This window comes from Lycium ferocissimum, chromosome 6, assembly GCF_029784015.1.
Source record: "Lycium ferocissimum isolate CSIRO_LF1 chromosome 6, AGI_CSIRO_Lferr_CH_V1, whole genome shotgun sequence".
NCBI lineage: Eukaryota > Viridiplantae > Streptophyta > Magnoliopsida > Solanales > Solanaceae > Lycium > Lycium ferocissimum.
Window position 1 is genome coordinate 41369231 of NC_081347.1, and position 18465 is coordinate 41387695.

Genomic DNA, 18465 nt, shown 5'->3' on the forward strand with positions numbered 1-18465 from the left:
TTTTACCTTTGACCACAAAAGAATACTTGTTGGTCCACCCACTATGTTGAGCATCCACATCAAATTGCCAAGGTCTTCCAAGCAAAATATGGAATGCTTGCATTGGTACCACATCACATAAAATTTCATCCTCATATCTTCCAATGCTCAATTGGATGATTGCTTGCTTGGTCACCCGCATTTCTCCACTTTCATTGAAGCTTGTAGGGGCAAGGGTGTTTTCTTGTGGGGACTTTCATACTTTCGACCAAGAATTGGCTAACCGCATTAGTGCAACTCCCACCATCAATGATCAAGGAACAAACCTTGTCCAAAATCTTACACCTAGCATGAAACAAGTTCTCCCGTTGGTCACTTTCTTCCCTAGCTAGAGCTCCCACGGATCTTCGAGCAACAATAGCATGATTCAAAGCCTCCTCATAATTCAATTCAACTTCACTCTCGGAATCACCCTCACACTCACTACTTTCTCCTTCCTTATCATGACCAACCACGCCCTCATTTTCATCATCGATTCGATACCCATCCCTTACTATAGTGATAGTCCTCCGGTTAGGACACTCACTTGCAATATGTCCTCTACCTTGGCATTTGAAACATTGAATGGTAGATGGACGAGGGAAGTTAGGTTTAGCGTTATTACCTCCTTTGGCTTGGTCGTCTCCTCTAGCTTTGTAATCAAACTTAGCTTGAGGAGTGGGAGTAGTGATCTTGGGTTTCTCCCAAGTGGACTCGCTTCCACTTCTCTTTCCTTGGTTCTAAGTTGAAGATATGTTGCTTTTGTCTTTGTAAGACCTCTCTTCTTTTAGATCCGCTTCAAACTTGGACGCATCATGGAATGCCTCTTCAAGACTATTATAAGTCTTCGAGCCTCATCGGTTTAGAGATGTCCCGATTCAAGTTGGCTACAAACCTTATAATAGTGTACTCCTCATGCTCTTCTATCTTGGACTTCATCCGCAAGTCCTCAAACTCATCAAAATACGCTTCCACGCTTTTTAACCCTTGCTTCAACATGTACAACCTTTTGAGTGCATCTTGGCGGTATGTGGACGGGAGCCACCTTGTCTCCATGAGCTCAATCAAGTCGTTCCAAGTCGGGGAGATCATAGATGTGTTGTTGAGCTCTTTGTAACTTCTTGGATTCCCACCAAGTAGAAGCGTATCCCTCGAATCGAGCGAGGGCATACTTTGCCTTTAAAGCCTAAACATTGTTCGCGAGGAAGATGCGCTCACTTTGCAATTTCCATTCAAGGAATTCTTCCGGATTGCTACCTCCTTGGAATGTAGGAAGGTTCACCTTGATGGTGTTCAAATTTCGCTCATTATCTTGCCATCTTCCCCGATCTTCATAAACTTGGGCTCCCCTAGGTCTACATGACCTTGGAATCTAGGGTCATGGCCCGAAAACCTCTCAAGACCTCCTCTTCCTCCCCTTCCCCGGTTATTCATTCCTCCACGCCTCCCTCATTGCCGGTTATCATCCCACCACCGACCTTGTGGATAGTCATCATACTCCTCTTCATTCACGGGGTATTGATAGGGGTGTTGGTATTGGTTTTGGTTAGGAAAGGGATCTTGTATTTGGACTTGGGGTGGAGCTTGGGGTGTTTGTTGTAAGGTTACTTGAGGGATTGCCTCGTTCGGGTTGTGTTGGTAAATGTGGGGATAGGTTTGTCGATTGGTGTTTTGGAAAGTGGAGTTTTGGGATGGAAGGTTGGTTGTTTGGGGTAGTGGAGCCCTTTGGGTGGAGATGGTTGTGGTGTTGGGATTACACAATGCATGGGCTTGTCCCGGGGTAATGGTTGGTGTAGTGTCTTGTGTTCTATCCCCATCACCTTCATTCCTAGAACGGGGAGTGCCCATTCTACTCGAACCCTCCATTTGAACTTTCTCAATACTCACCATCCGTTCATCAATTGCCTTCAACTTCCCATTCATTTCACCTCTCATCTCTTCCATACCCGTTTGCATGCCCGAGATTTGATTCATGATCATAGCCAATGAACTTGCTATGGATGACATATCTACTACCTCTTGAGTCCGATCACCTTGGTTAGACATGATGACCTGCAAAACTAGCAAACAAGATTAGCAATAAAAGCCTCACTTCACTCGTATTGAACTCTCAACCTTACCACACTCCGTGCTCTTTCGAAGTTGTTGATGAATCACTCGTCCAATCAAATTCACACATTGCTTATCCTTTGTGGTAGAATGGATTCTTGTTTAGATGAATGACGGACGACTCAAAAGCAAAAACGGACGAGAGCCAATAAAGTTGCAACGAAATAAAACGAAGAAAAGCTTGAAAGAAATTAGCCCGAAAGAAATGTTGACACAAGAACTAGTAGACACAAGTAGGAACAACTACTAAATGGCCACTAGTTAAGAGACACTAGAAAATGGAATGCTAAAACCGGAAAATAAATAAATTTTTGGGCCCGGGTAGGTGATAACTTGAAAATGCGGCCGTGAAGCCCCGAGTGATCTAAGGTATCAATTTGAAACAATTAAAAATTTTAAGTTTCTATACTTTTTTTTTTTTTTTTTTTTTTGCTCCCTACTAAAGGATTAGGGACGCAATCAAACAAGTACTTTTAAGAAAATTTTGAAATTGGAATGACTTAGAAGTGATAGAAATCGAAGTTGAATCAAGAAATGAGCACCTTAGAATTGTTGCGGAAGATAGTGTTATATCACCTTTCACGACCAAGTTACACGGGCCGTGTAATATTATACGGTCCGTATAATACGTCCATATTCGGAGGACGAAATGAACAGAATGTCTCCAAGTCAGCTCCTATTTCACGACCAGGTTCACGGATCGTATAAAATTGTACGGTCCGTATAATACGTCCGTACTTGAAGACCAAATTGTAACAGAAACTGTCCAACCCAGCTCCTATTCCACGACCAAGTTTCACGGGTCGTATAAAATTGTACGATCCGTATAATATGGTCGTACTCGACGGATCAATTGTAACAGAAACTCTCCAAAGCAGCTCTTGTACCACGACCAAGTTTCATGGTCCGTATAATCGTACGGACGACAAAGAGCCTTCAAAGTGAAATTCGACTGTATCTCGTTTGGTTCGGGAATTGTGCTAGATTTTCTGAATTTGCTGACTTCTTGGGACCCACTCAACCTTGTATTTACCCTTTTTGGCTAGAAAAACAACTTTTCATCTTTTGACTTGGATTCCTTGGATCTAACTTTCCTTTTTATCTTCTTCTTCACCAAGAACAAAGATGAACAATGAAGAACACTCAAAAATCCAATGTGGTCCAAATCAACTCGTTTTTACTCCAATTTTTAGATCTAAGCTCCTTATCACTTAGACAACAAAGCCCAATACGAATCAAAGCTCAATTTCACCAAAATCAACTAAACCCACTTTGAGTTCTTCAAGCTTTGATGAACCTCTAATGGTGGAAACTTCAATTCTTACCCAAATGGCTTCAAATTTCGTTTCTAGATGTTTCTCACCACAACAAACTCAAATCTAACTTCAAAAACAACAAAATCAAAGCACAAAATGATTTTTGAATTTTTTTTTTTTTTTTGGGATTTTCGGATTTTTAGATTTTGAACCTAGGATTAGAAATTGTGGGAACAATCTCTTAGCCTAAGCTCTGATACCAAATGATACGATTCAACCTAGGGAAACTCTAGAAAAACAAAAGAACAAGAAAATCCAAATAAAGGTGGAAGAAGAGTAGAAATGGAAGAGGATATATGGATAGATACTTGACCCAAGAGCAAGAAATCTATGGACAAGAAAGGGTATATTAAACCCTAACCCTTCCAATCGGATTTACAAACCCTAGAACCTAAGCAATTCGAATCAACAAACGACTCAAATGATTCCACAAATGAGCAACATTGAATTCGATGGAAATAAGCAATTCACTTCACAACTAGAAGTATCACTTGGTTAACCAACCAAACAATCTATATTAATCTACAACTACCATCTACAATATCTCATAAGAGTTTCTTCATTCAACATAATCTAATGATGAAAATAACTAAGTCTAGTATTTATACTAAGAGACTTAAGAGCTAGGCTAGTTATTACAAGAATGCCATTAACGAGGCAAGTGGCCTTGTTTGGCTAGTTGGATGTTGGCTTGAAATCCGAAAAAGGCTCCTCTTGCACATATAGCCATCATCCAAGCCTCAAGCTTGCAATTGTGACCCTTTTGTATCCATGGCCCTTCTTTGCACGTCTAGCCACATTTGCATTTTCGCTCCTTTGCGACTCTAGCCACTTTGAGTGTTGGCCTTTTTCTTGTAGCTTCTTCTCTCATTCCTCTCCAAGCTATTTTCCATACTTCATAGGCCTTCTTATGGGGCTTGTGTGCCTCTCCATGGGTCTTGATGCTCTTTTGGTCATCCTCCTAGCTTGAATGGATTGGAGTTCCATGCCTTGGTCTTCAATGCGAGCGTTTGAGCGAGGTGCCCGCAGGGTCATATCATCAGTTTAGGAAGGTATGGATATTTCTCATATTGTGCCCATGCCCAGAATCTTGAGGAGCGTCAATATCAGCGGAGGAGTGAGCGTGAGCATGATAGAGGTTATAGTAAGAGGGCCAGATCCTCCGGCTCTGTTAGTGAATTCAAAGGGGGTCAGTGGCAACAATATTCTAGGCACTCAAGCCATTCAGCGACTAGTGCACCTCCATGATTTGCAGGTCAAAGATTTGATCGACCTATTCATTCCGGACATGGTCAGAGTTCCAGAGTTTCGGGTTTTTAGTATAGGGGTGATTTAGGCCAGATGAAGCCGCCTTTACCACGAGGTACTCAGTGTGGTAAGTTACATTGGGGACAGTGCCGATTAGATTCAGATGTTTGCTATGCCTACGGTCAGCCAGGCCATATTATACTTGACTGTCCATCGAGAGGTGATAGAGGTATGGTCCAGCCTATAGGATCAGCAGCAGGTTCTTCATCATTTGTACACCCTCGGGGCAAGTCTCACAGATACCAGCAGGCCGTGGTAGAGGTAGAGGAGGAGCGTCCAATACGAGTGGTCCTCAACACCGTATCTATACACTGGCTGGACGTCAGGATCTTGAGTCCTCCCCTGATGTGGTTACAGGTATATTATCAGTATTCTTTCATAATGTATATGCATTGATTGATCCATGTTCTGCGTTGTCATATGTTACTCCTTATATTGTCGGTCGGTTTTGGTTGAAACTTGAGTCGATTAATCCTTTTGAAGTGTCTACACCTGTTGGTGACGCGGTGATAGTTAGATGAGTATATAGAAATTGTGTGGTAGTAGTTTGCGACTGTCATACTATGGCTGATTTAGTTGAGTTAAATATGGTAGATTTTGATGTCATTATGGGTATCGATTGGTTGGCCTCTTATTATGCCAATGTTGATTGTAGAACGAAAATGATTCGTTTCCAATTCCCGGGAGAACTAGTTCTAGAGTGGAAGGGTAACACAGCGTCTCCGAGAGGTAGGTTTATTTCCTATCTCAAGGAAAGAAAGATGATTGTTAAAGGTTATATTTATCATTTAGTCCGAGTCCAAGAAACAGGAGCAAAGTCGCCGACTCTTCAATCTGTCCCAGTAGTGAATGAGTTTCCTGATGTGTTCCCGGACGAGCTTCCAGGTCTTCCACCAGAACGGGAGATTGATTTCGCCATTAATGTGTTACCAGATACTAAACCAATATCTATTTCTCCTTATAGAATGGCTCCTGCAGAATTGAAAGAATTGAAGGAGCAACTGAAGGATTTGCTAAAGAAAGGCTTTATTAGGCCTAGCTCGTCACCGTGGGGAGCTCTTTGTTGTTTGTAAGAAAGAAAGATGGCTCCTTGCGAATGTGTATTGATTACATACAGATAAATAAGGTGACAATAAAGAACAAATATCCACTCCCAAGAATTGACGATTTATTTGATCAGTTGCAAGGTGCCAAATGGTTCTAAAAGATAGATTTAAGATTCGGGTATCACCAGGTAAGAGTTGGAGAGAACGACATTCTGAAGATAGCCTTCAGAACTAGATATAGTCATTTTGAATTTCGGGTAATATCGTTCGGGTTGACTAATGCACCGGCGGTATTCATGGATTTGATGAATAGTGTATTCAAGCCTTTCCTAGATTCATTTGTGGTTGTGTTTATCGATGACATCCTGGTATATTCTCGAACCAAGACAGAGCATGCAGATCATTACATTTTATCCTTAGAATTCTTGTGCTCGGAAGTTATATGCCAAAATTTTCTAAATGTGAGTTCTGGTTGAATTCTGTGGCTTTTCTGGGGCACATTATTTCAGCTGATGGTATTGTGTGGATACCCAGAAGATTGAAGCTATAAAGACTTAGCCAAGGCCTACAACACCTACTAAAGTTTGTAGTTTTACGCATCTACAGTTATTACGTAGAAAGATCTTCTTTTACGTACCGAACCGATTTAAGTAAAGCAGCTAAGTTTCACTGAAGGATAGCTTGAGATTATGGCACATCTAAGGCCTTTTTACGAGAAGTTTTACTTATTTTTAAGCAAGTTAGCGGCAATTTAATGTTTTTAGTGTTTTTCAGGTAATGGAGCAATTTTGGGATGAAAACTGTTAAAGTACAGAATTTGGCCTTGATGACAAAATATTGGCCGTATTCTCAAATACGGGCCGTATTCCTTGGGTGTAATTAAAGTTAAGCTGAAACAGAAATTCATGCTGAGAAGATGTTAAAATACGAAAAACTTTTACGGACCGTATTCCACTTTATGGTCTGTATTTCAAAGCGTATTCAACATTAAGACACTTGCGAGAAAGTTGAGATTTTACAAGTTGAAATACGACCAAGCAGAATACAGATCGTAAATCAAAATACGGTCCATAATATAAGATGTTGCAGTTGCCCAGATTTTGAAGGAAGATAAGGCGTAAACCTGGTTTACGGTCCGTAATGTGAAATACGGACCGAACCGCATTTTATGTCAACAGGGACCGATGTGTAATTCTGTAACTTTATGTTTTCAAAACCTATAAATAGCCCAATGTAGGGTTTTATTATTATCAGTTATTAGTTCTTGACTTTTGGCTTAGAACATTACATATTCTCTTGATTTTGGAGATTCAAAACATCAATTCAAGTATTATTAATTCCTCTTTTCATTCAAAAGTAAGCAATTATGAATTCTTCAATTTCTTATTTCTTGTTCTTTGTCATGAGTAGCTAAACACCCTTACTAGGGTTGTGAACCCAATGATGGGTGTTTTGTGATTGGGAATTGAGCTTGATATATGCATAATGGATTGTTAGGTTTTATTTATTCTTCATTCTTCATTCATAATTAATGGTTCCAAACATTGATTAAAGCCATAAACCTTGATTTGTTTGGGAAAATAATTAGGTTTGGTAAGAATAAATAACAAGAACTCAAAGCTTTAAACTTTGTTTAATAAATTCACTTAGGAATAAGAAGAATTTACTTGGCATAATTAACCGTTCTTCATATTCACTTTCTTATATTTGGGAAAATCATAGAAAGAGATAATCTTTATTTATTGGGAAATAGTAAAGATTCACATAGAGGTTAAGTGCATTCATATAACGATCCATTAGAAGTATATCAAGATCAATACCCATGATCATACACTTTATCTAAAGGGGACACAACCTTGGTTTCTTTTACCATAAATTACAATCCAAAGCAATTAGTTAGCCATTAGTCATAAACAACCAACTTTTACCAAAATCATCGGATTAAGACATTAGACCTAAATTAAGCATTCTACGATTTTAGTAACCTTTTCACACCATATTCGCTCTGGGATTCGACCCCAACCTTGTTGGGTTACTATATTTGACATCGTCCGCTTTACGCTAATAAAAGGTGTAATTTGAGCGTATCAAATTTTGGCGCCGTTGCCGGGGAATACGGTTTTGAAATTACTAAATAGTGTCTGCTTTGATTGAAGTCTTTTGCTTATTCCATCACACCTTGTTTGCTATTCCTTGTAAACTAGGTGAACATGAATCAGAATCAGCGAAACCAACGTAATGGTAACCAGGGTGGTCGATTGAATGATCACGCGAATGAATCAGATGAAGAGAATGTTTTTGCTGATCTTGTTGCTGAGGAGGACTATGCATCTGCTATTGTTCATCCTCGGGTTGGAGCTGCAAGTGTCAAAATTGACTCCTCTCTCTACCAGTTGTTGAAGCTTGAGGGCTACTTTCGGAACTCTACCGAGAATGACCCTCAACGTCATTTGCAGAACTTTGTGGATGTATGTGCTCATCACATCCAAAACAACGTTTCACAGGATGCTATTCGGCTGAGGCTTTTCAAATATTCCTTAGCTGGAGATGCAAGAGCATGGTTCGAGAAGCTGCCCAGGAATTCTATTACTACATGGGCAGAGATGGTAGCAGTCTTTCTCAAGAAGTGGTATCCTCCTAGCAAGAAGGCTGAGATTCGTGACAAGATCTATGAATTCAAGCAGCGACCAGGGGAACAATTATATGAAGCTTGGGAGAGATTTAAAGAATATTTGCAGAAATTTCCAAGTCATGGTTTTTCGGATCACATATTAATGGAGAAGTTCTACCGAGGGCTGGATCCCGTGACACAATCAATTGCAAACAATGCAGCTGATTGTTGTTTTATGGATAAATCTTACGACGAGTGACCAACATACTCAAAAGGCTGACTACGCACAATCAGGCTTGACACTCAAACAATGTCGATATTGTGCCTTATGGTAGTGTCATGATCCAGAATATGGTGAAGGAGAATCAAGATACTCAGCAAACATTGGCTGAGCTTGCAACGAATATTTCCTTGCTAACCAAGAAGTTTGATGATACCCAGATCAAGAAGGTAAATGTTTGCGAAGATGAGTCAGGTATGCCGAAGGGGATGTACCAGGTCCAAGAGGGTCCATTTCACGAGGGACCTCCTATGCAGGTTGAAGATGCTAACTATGTGAACAATTCTCAAGGGGTTTATCAAAGACAGAACTACCAAGGTGGTTACAAGAATCAGAATCAATGGAGACCTCAGCAGGGCCAAGGTACCTATAACAACAACAACCCAGGGAACTACAATAATAATTATGGTGGTGCGAACCAAGGGAGCTACAACAACAACAACAATTTTGGGAACAAGAGTTCCAATCCTTATATTCCACCGAAAGGGCAATCAACAGAGCAAGGTAGTTCGAGGGTTGAAGCAATGCTTGAGAAGGTTCTGGCAAATCAATCCAAGTCTGAAAGGACATTATCTGGGCTAACAGAGACAGTGGGATCCCATACAACAGCTATTCAGAAGCTCGAGTCACAGATGCGTGATATTTCTAGAGAGCAGCACCCTCCTAAAAAGGGAGGACTTCCTAGTGACACTATTCCAAATTCGAAGAATGGGGGAGGCGGTGTAGACCGTGTGTTTGCCATTAGTACTCGGAGTGGTAAAATACTCCAAGGTGCTGAAAAGAAGGTTGTTGAGCTCGAGCCGATTGATGAAGAGGAAGAGGTGCAGTCTGAAGCACCAATTATTGTTGATGAGAATCCTAATGACGAGAAAGTTGCTGATATTCCAGAAATTTTGAAGGAGGCTGATGACAAGAGCAAGCAAACTATGAAAGGGGCTCTCCACCCTTTGACTCAGCTTTTCAAATCTAAACCTCCCTTTCCTCAGAGGTTGGTAAAGAAGAAGGAAGATGCTAAGTTTGAAAATTTTTATGATCAGCTGAAGCAATTATCTCTGAATTTTCCTTTCTTGGAAGCTGTCAAAGAGATGCTCGATTTTGCTAAGTACTTGAAGGACCTGTTGACCAAGAAGAAGATGGTGCAACATGAAACCGTGAGTTTGACTCACACTGTGAGTTCCATCATTTCAACAACTACTGTCCAGAAAAAGGGAGATCCTGGGGCGTTCACCATTCCTTGTTCTGTTGGGTACCATGATTTTGCTCGTGCTCTGTGTGATAATGGGGCGAGTATAAATTTGATGCCACTTGCTATCTACAAGCAATCAGGTTTGGGGATGCCAAGGCCGACTACTATGAGGTTACAGATGGCTGATAGATCTATTAAGAAGCCTGTTGGCGTGGTTGATGATGTCCTTGTGCGGGTTGGTAAATTTATGTTGCCCGCTGATTTTGTGATTCTTGACTGTGCTGTTGATCGGGACATTCCTATTATTCTGGGGAGACCTTTCCTTGCTACGGGAAGAGCTCTGATGGATTCAGAGAAAAATGAAATCAAATTCCGAGTCAATGATGAGGAAGTTACTTTTCAAGCAAGTAAGGGGATGAAGTTACCAAGTGCTTATGAGAGCATTTCGGTGATTGATTCTTTTGATGTTGTTGATGAAGCGGTGGAGTTCAAGATGGAAGAAGAAAGTTTGGGAGAAGCTCTGGCTGGTATTCTTGTAAACTTTGATGCTGAAGACATGGAGGGTTATGTGGAGACGATTAATTCGCTTGTTGGGTTGGGTTCATATTCTTACCACCCAAAGAAGCTGAATCTTGATTTGGAAAATAGAACAACTCCTCCAGCAAAGCCTTCGATCATTGAACCACCGAAGCTTGAGCTTAAGCAGCTCCCATCACATTTGAAGTACGAGTTCTTTGGTCCAAATAATACATTACCAGTGATTGTTTCAGCATTACTGACTGAGGAGCAGATCGAGAGACTTTTGGAGGTATTGCGTGAATATAGGCGTGCTATTGGTTGGACCATAGCAGACATTCGGGGAATTCCTTCTGGGATCTGTGAACATAAAATCCAGTTGGAGGAGGATAGCAAGCCGAGTGTGGAGCATCAAAGGAGACTGAATGAGAACATGCAAGAAGTCGTCAAGAAAGAAATCATCAAATGGTTAGATGCTGGAGTGGTTTACCCGATTGCTGACAGTAAATGGGTGAGCCCAGTCCAATGTGTTCCGAAAAAGGGCGGCATCACAGTGGTGCCCAATGCAAAGAATGAGCTGATTCCGACGAGGACTGTAACCGGATGGAGAGTTTGCATGGACTATCGCAAGCTTAACACTGCCACTTGCAAGGATCACTTCCCTATGCCTTTTATTGATCAAATGCTTGATCGGCTAGTGGGGCGATCTTATTATTGCTTCCTTGATGGTTATTCGGGCTACAATCAGATCAACATCGCCTTGGAGGATCAAGAGAAGATGACTTTTACTTGTCTGTATGGGACATTTTCTTTCAGCAGAATGCCTTTTGGTCTTTGCAATGCACCGGCTACCTTTCAGCGGTGTATGATGTCGATATTCTCTGATATGGTGGAAGACTTTCTCGAGGTCTTTATGGATGACTTCTCGGTTGTTGGTGATTCTTTTGATGACTGTCTTGGCCATCTGGGTCAAGTGCTTAAATGCTGTGAGGAGACTAATCTGGTGCTGAATTGGGAGAAGTGCCACTTCATGGTGAAGGAAGGGATCGTCCTCGGGCATAAAATCTCTGAAAAAGGGATTGAGGTCGATCAAGCAAAGATTGATGTGATTTCTAAGCTTTCTCCGCCTATCTCAGTTAAGGGTGTCCGGAGCTTTTTGGGACACGCCGGTTTCTATAGGCGTTTCATCAAGGATTTCTCAAAAATTGCTAACCCGATGTGTAAGCTTCTTGAAAAAGAGGCTAAGTTCGAATTTGACGAGAAGTGCCGAAAGGCATTCGATGAATTGAAGGAGCGGTTGACCACAACCCCTATTATTGTTTCTCCCGACTGGTCTCTACCGTTCGAATTGATGTGTGATGCAAGTGGCTTTGCTATCGGTGTTGTGCTTGGCCAGAGACATAATAAAATCATGCATCCAATCTATTATGCAAGCAGAACATTGAATCTTTGCTCGCTCGATGAATTACACAGTGACGGAGCAAGAGCTGCTTGCGATAGTTTTTGCTTTTGAGAAGTTTCGGGCCTATCTGTTGGGGTCCAAAATCGTGGTATACACTGATCATGCCGCATTGAGATACCTGATGGCGAAGAAGGAAGCTAAGCCGTGATTGATCCGATGGGTGTTGTTGTTGCAAGAGTTTGATTTCGAGGTGAAAGACCGCAAGGGAACTGAGAATCAGGTTGCTGACCATCTCTCTCGGCTTGAAGAAGCCGGGAGACCTTCGGATGAGCTAGATATCGATGATGCATTTCCAGATGAGAGGGTGTTGGCTGTGTCAATGGAGGTGGCACCATGGTATGCAGACATTGCCAACTATTTGGTGACAGGCATAATTCCAGAGGAGATCAAGGCATACCAAAAGAAGAAGTTCTTGCGGGATTCTCGTCAATACTATTGGGACGAGCCATACTTGTTCAGAACATGCGCTGATAACATCATTCGGCGTTGTGTTCCCGAAAGTGAAGTGATGGCGATTCTAAAGGCATGCCATGACTCTCCAGTTGGGGGTCATCATAGTGGTAATAAAGGACTGCTGCTAAAGTTCTTGAATGCGGTTATTACTGGCCGACTATCTTTCATGATGCAAATCTATTAGTGCGGTCTTGTGATCAATGTCAGAGGCAAGGGAGTATAGGCAGAAGGCAAGAGATGCCTATGAACTTTGTGATGGAAGTGGAGGTGTTCGATGTCTGGGGGATTGATTTTATGGGACCCTTTGTGAGCTCTGGTGGCATGAAGTATATCTTGGTTGCTGTGGACTATGTGTCGAAATGGGTAGAAGCGGTGGCTTTACCTAACAATGAGGCCAAGAGTGTCATGGGGTTCCTAAAGAAAAACATATTTACTCGATTTGGTACTCCGAGGGCTATAATCAGTGATGGTGGTTCCCACTTTTGCAATAGAGCCTTCGTGGGATTGATGGAGAAGTATGGCGTGAAACATAGGGTGGCAACACCCTATCATCCTCAGACAAGTGGGCAAGTTGAAGTCTCCAATCGGGAGATCAAGAGTATTCTAGCTAAAACGGTGAATGCAAACAGAACTGATTGGGCCCGCAAGCTTGATGATGCTCTATGGGCTTACCGGACTGCTTTTAAGACTCCGATTGGGACTTCACCCTTCAAGCTCGTTTTCGAAAAAGCTTGTCACCTGTCGGTTGAACTTGAACATAAGGCTATGTGGGCCTTGAAGAAATTGAACATGGATTGGGAAGAGGCGACCAAACTCAGGTTGTTTCAACTCAATGAGATGGATGAATTCCGGTACCAGGCATATGAAAGTGCAACACTTTATAAAGAGAGGATGAAGCAGTATCATGATAAGAAAATCCTGAAGCGAGAATTCTACAAGGGTGATCCTGTCTTGCTGTTTAACTCTCGGTTGAAGTTGCTACCGGGCAAGCTAAAATCAAGGTGGTCTGGTCCGTTTGAGGTGGTAGGTGTTTCACCCCATGGGGCGATTGAACTGAAGTCCGGAGATGGAACTCGAACATTTAAGGTGAACGGGCAGAGGGTGAAGCACTATCATGGAATGGTTGATGGGGATAGAATTGTTGACCGATACCGATTGAAGCACCTTGGAACGAATGCTGACCCGGTGAATGCCGACCAGGAGTAAATTGGTACCACCGTCGTGCCGCGACGTTAAATCAAGCGCTCTTTGGGAGGCAACCCAAGTGTAATGTTTATTTTTTAAAAAAAAAAAAAAAAAAAAAAAAAAAAAAACATATAGGATAACGTTTGTTTTGGTGCAAGGCTATATTGCAGAAAACATTGATGAATAATAAGTAAGTTAAGCATCAGATAGACTGTTTTGCAACATTGCAAAATACGCCTTGGATTTACGGACCGTATTTCACAATACGGGGCGTAAAACAACGCGTATTTAACAATGTCACAAAACAGTAGCACTGTATTGTAACATGAAAAATTACGACCATGGAATACGGACCGTATTTCAAAATACGGCCCGTAAACCTGGTCGTAATCCTTCATGACACAACACAGTACATTGTCTCAACAAACATCATTAAATACGGGCCGTATGTCAATTTACGGACCGTATTTAGTGATTGAAAAAAAAAATTATGGGCAGTTACTTAAATAACGGGCAGAGAGAGAGAATAACATAAGTACCGCCTCTTTTCATATTCCCACCACTTCAAACATAACTCCCACTCTTCAATACCAAAACCCACGACCTTCCACCACAAACCCATCAAATTCCACCCTCCCATCTCCATAAATACACCATTATACACTCTCAAATTCATCCATCTTCACAAATTCTAAACCCTAATCTCTCTCTACCTAGGTTTAATTGCTCATTGTTGATTTTTCTCTCAATATCTTGAAGGTTGTCATCTATTATTCACCATTACAAGTATGATTGACACTATCAACTCTTAATTTACTCAATTTGGGGTATGAAATAGTTTAAACTAGTATTTTGTGAAATTTGTTCTTGGTTAATGATCTTGTATTGGGGTAATATTGTTCTAAGATTGTAATTCTCATGGGAAGTTGGTTACTAAGACCCAAATGGGTTGGAGGGCATTCCAAACCTTGAATTTCAAACTTCAAGTTTTGTTATGCCCACCAAAAGCATGAACCATGAGTACTTGAAAAGAATTTGGTATGAAATTGGGTGAATTCTGAGTAACCCAACCCCATAAACAATGTGAAACCATGATAATTGATGCAATTGTTGTTTTCTTGAACACCCAAAACAAAGTTTTTTTTTGTGACTGTATGAAGCATAATACGAACTCAGGATACGAACCGTATTTCACTTTACGGTCCGTATTTTAACTTTACGGTCACAAACATAACATAGTTTTTTTATGATTGAAAATTACTTTTTTTTTTCACTTTACGACACAAAAAAATATTTTTTTTTTTTATTACTTAGTTTATTGTTTTAAAGTTGTTTTAGTAGCTAATAGGATGTATCTTTTGCAGGAATAGGTCAGAAAATAAATGTTACAAAGAAAGTGGGGCCCCGACGCAAGGGCACAGGAAAGCAAGTGGGCTCGGAATTTAAATTGATAGATGAACCCTCCAATTCTGAAGGAGAAAATTCAGGGTCCGAGTCCACAGAGGTTATATGTCCACTGAAGGTCAGAGGGCCCCCCGCACAAGGCACATCTATGCCCCCAACCATGACACCTTCCACGTCCTGTGTCCAAGTGTGAAGCCTCCCGGTCGGGAAAGGGGGATTCGATCACGGCAAGCAAAGGGGCGACCCAAGGGAACAAAAGAAAGCAAGAGAGTGGCTCCGAGGAGCCAAGTTCGCCAAGCTCGAGGGATCTCGATACATCACGGGGGAAGAAGAGGGTCGAAAATTAGCCATCCGGACCAAACGTTTGGAGGAAGAAAATCTCAGGTTCTCAGTCACAGGTTCAAAGGAGTTATATGAGCAATGGATGGCCGGACAAAAAGGGCAAGCCGCGGAGGAACATATTTGAGGAGCGGATGTTGATTTTCGAGGGTTTTCGGCATATCCACGATTGCGAGACCGTCGGACATGTATCGGTTGGATGTCTTCACTCACGAGCCGGGGAGTATTGTCCGCACGTGGTGAGGAAGTTTTATGCGCATATGGGGACCTCCTGTGTTGAATGATCTAAAAAGGTAAGAATCGCGCTTGGCATGAAATTCCTATGTTGAGTTTACCGTCCGGAACTCCAAGGTTGATATTTCCTCTAAGGCCATCAACAGGGTTTTATTTAGCAATGATTATGTTTCGCCTACCGACTTGAGCATATTCCTAGATAAGAGAACAAGGAAAGACGAAGTCCTTGATAGAAAGGGTGATCAATCACATCTGAGCAAGAAGTAATGGAGGATGATGGGAGAGTGAAGATTACTAAAAGTTGCTTAACGATGGAAGCCAAGTTTTGGTGGATCCTAGTTGTTTAGGTACCGAGATCACCCAACTTTGGTTGATAACACCCTTTCGACAATCAGTAGTCACTATTGCCTCTTTTATGTCAAAGTATCCGTGGCTATTGGATCTAATCGGTGAGGAGATTTGGGGGCACACAAGCCCAAGCAATCCACTTGGTATCCCGTGTCTTATCATGGAGTTGTGTAAAAAGGAGATGATATTTGAGCTTCCAAAATGGGACAACACCGTCAAAGCTGTCCATGTGGGAAACTGGAGAAAGAATAAGGTTACGGACGAGGATGATAATGAGGCAGATCAATCCGTTGATGACGACAACACTCTGCTCGAGTTGAGTTCGAGCCATGCTTTTGGGGCTGATCCAGCTGAGCCTATTATTGATGCTACTGCTACTCATGTACCGAGCCTGATCGCTACCACTATGGGTGTCCCGAGAGAGTGTTGCCGAGTACCGATGCGCTGTGGCCGAGACGGTAGATACACCCGCCGCTTAGCCCGAGACTCGAGTTCGGTGTACAGCCGCGCACACATAGTCCTCGGATGCCGGGTCTGCCGTACGCCCCGCATCGATCCCGAAGATCCGAGTTGGAGTTGCTTAATTTCGAGCCATGATAACTATAGTCGGATTGCATTCAAGCACTAAAGGGCCGAAAGCAGGAGGAGAATTATGGCTCAGATTAAGCCTCAAAGGTGGTTAAGATAGTGGAGACAGGATTAGAGATCTAGAGAAGAATAGGAGTTCTAAAGAATCTCATAAGGTCTTCCGGCTCCGATTAGATGGGTTCGAGACGGGACTTGTTGAGTCGAGGAAAAGGTCACACCGCCGGTGGTTCGGAATATTAAGAAATGAGTTGGAGAGTCTGAAGAAGGAACTTGAGGAGCTTAAAGCGCAAGGTATAGTAGTCGCACTAGTTCTAGCACCAAGTGCCACTTTGCCAAGTATGATTCCGGTGTTGGATATCTCGGATACAAATTTGCTCGACTACGAGGAAGAGGATGGGGATGAGTCGCGTGCACTAATGAAAGAAAAGAGAAAAGGGATGAGATGGACCCATCGAGAGGATCCCGAGGAGCGGGACCAAGAGATTACAGAGGGAGGAGAGGCGGGAGGAAACAAGCCGTACACATTTCATCCGAGGCGTCTCGGGATTCGGGTTCGTCCGGTATCCAGTCGAGTAGTAATCCGCCTGGCAGGCGAGGCCGGCTTCGAGATGTGCATAGCGCCTAAGGCACCCAGTGTACAACTACCCTTCCTTTATGCTTGTATTGATGCACCGAGGAGAGTGCGCGATTTTTAGTTGGGGTGGGGGTTGGAATTGTAAATACATGTGTTTAGGAACCCCTCGACTTTTCTTTGTCATGTGCAGTTCTTTCTCGAGGGGTTTATTTTATGTCGAAATTGGCATGTTGGTTATTTAGGTAGAATAAAGTAGTTCTGGCTTATATGGTAGTACTTTAGTAACTTACGGCATGTTAATTTTTTATTTGGAAAGATGTTTTATGTAAAGGAAAAAAAATGGAACCCCTCAAATTTTTGATAAATACTTAGGAGTAATTATGAATTAACGTGATTAGTTCTTTTCATGACATGATAATTATGAGAGTATTAAGTACAATAAATAATTGCTTGGGATGTTGTGTTAAGCTGAATTCTGTTGCCATTGTGTGTTGTGAGTTTTAGTTTCGTTCACTTATTGTGTTTGCAATCTGTAACTTGCCCGAGTAGTCGTCTTTGCATTCTAAGGATGTATTGGTTGTGAAATGATCCTAGGTCGTCTTTGTGTAATCGGAAACCCTTTCTAAACGCTTTTGTCCCTACATAAACGAACAATGATCCCTAGTTGATATGACCCCACCTAGCTCAAGGCCATTCACTAGGAGTCAAGCAAGGGAGCTCCAAGAGATGCAAGCCATGTTCATGAAGAAAGGAGCCTTGGAAGAGCTTGGAGAGAAGATTGCCAAAGCTTACAATATTTGGGAAATAACTTGGGAAGGCCTAGAAGACCAAGAGATGACCTCCTCTCAAAGTGGCTAGATGTTAAAAAGGGACATTTTTGCAAACTGTGGGCGTTCGATGCAAATCTTGTCCAAGAATTGCATTCTTGGCCAAATTGGAGGCCACATTTGCAAGCTATGACCGTTGGATGAATGAAGACCCATGTTTGGGGTTAATTTTGCAAAGTGCCACTTTTGGGCCTTTGGTGTAAAGCCCTAGACTATAAATAAAAACCTTGTCTTATTTTCATTCTTTAGCTTGAATTTTGAAGAACTTGAGAGTAATAGTTTGTTAGGTTATTAATCATAATATAGTTTGTTTGGTTGCATAATTCTAAGTATGATTCTTAGTTGCAAAGTGAATTGTTTATTTCCGTTGGAATCATATAAGGTTGCTCATTTGTGGTCTTCCAAATTGGGTAATTCTTGAATTCTAAATTGCTAAGGTTCATTGGTGGAAATCCCCTCAGGAGGGTTTAGGTTTCATATACCTAAATTTGCCTATAGATTTCTTATCAATTGGGTCTAGTAGTTATCCATCTATCTTTTTTCCATTCCTAATCTTCCCCATTCCTATTTTCCATTTTCTTGTTCTTTAAGTTTTTAGAGTTTCCTAGGTAGAATCTTATCACTAGTTACCCATTTTGAGCCTGTGTGACCTATTTTCATG

At 41.8% G+C, this 18465-nt stretch overlaps 1 protein-coding gene and 1 non-coding gene across 2 annotated transcripts; one reads left to right on the forward strand and one right to left on the reverse strand.

Annotated features, from left to right (window-relative positions):
- Positions 1-8449: 8449 nt before the first annotated feature.
- Positions 8450-8555, reverse strand: LOC132061699 (small nucleolar RNA R71). Its single transcript, XR_009416121.1, has one exon. It is a non-coding gene; the product is annotated as a small nucleolar RNA R71 (small nucleolar RNA).
- A 204-nt stretch (positions 8556-8759) lies between these two features.
- Positions 8760-13565, forward strand: LOC132061301 (uncharacterized). Its single transcript, XM_059454143.1, is given in 5 exon segments — positions 8760-9051; positions 9175-10281; positions 10429-11837; positions 11839-12357; positions 12864-13565. Coding segments are annotated over 5 exon segments (3975 nt in total). The 3' UTR covers positions 13512-13565.
- Positions 13566-18465: the final 4900 nt, after the last annotated feature.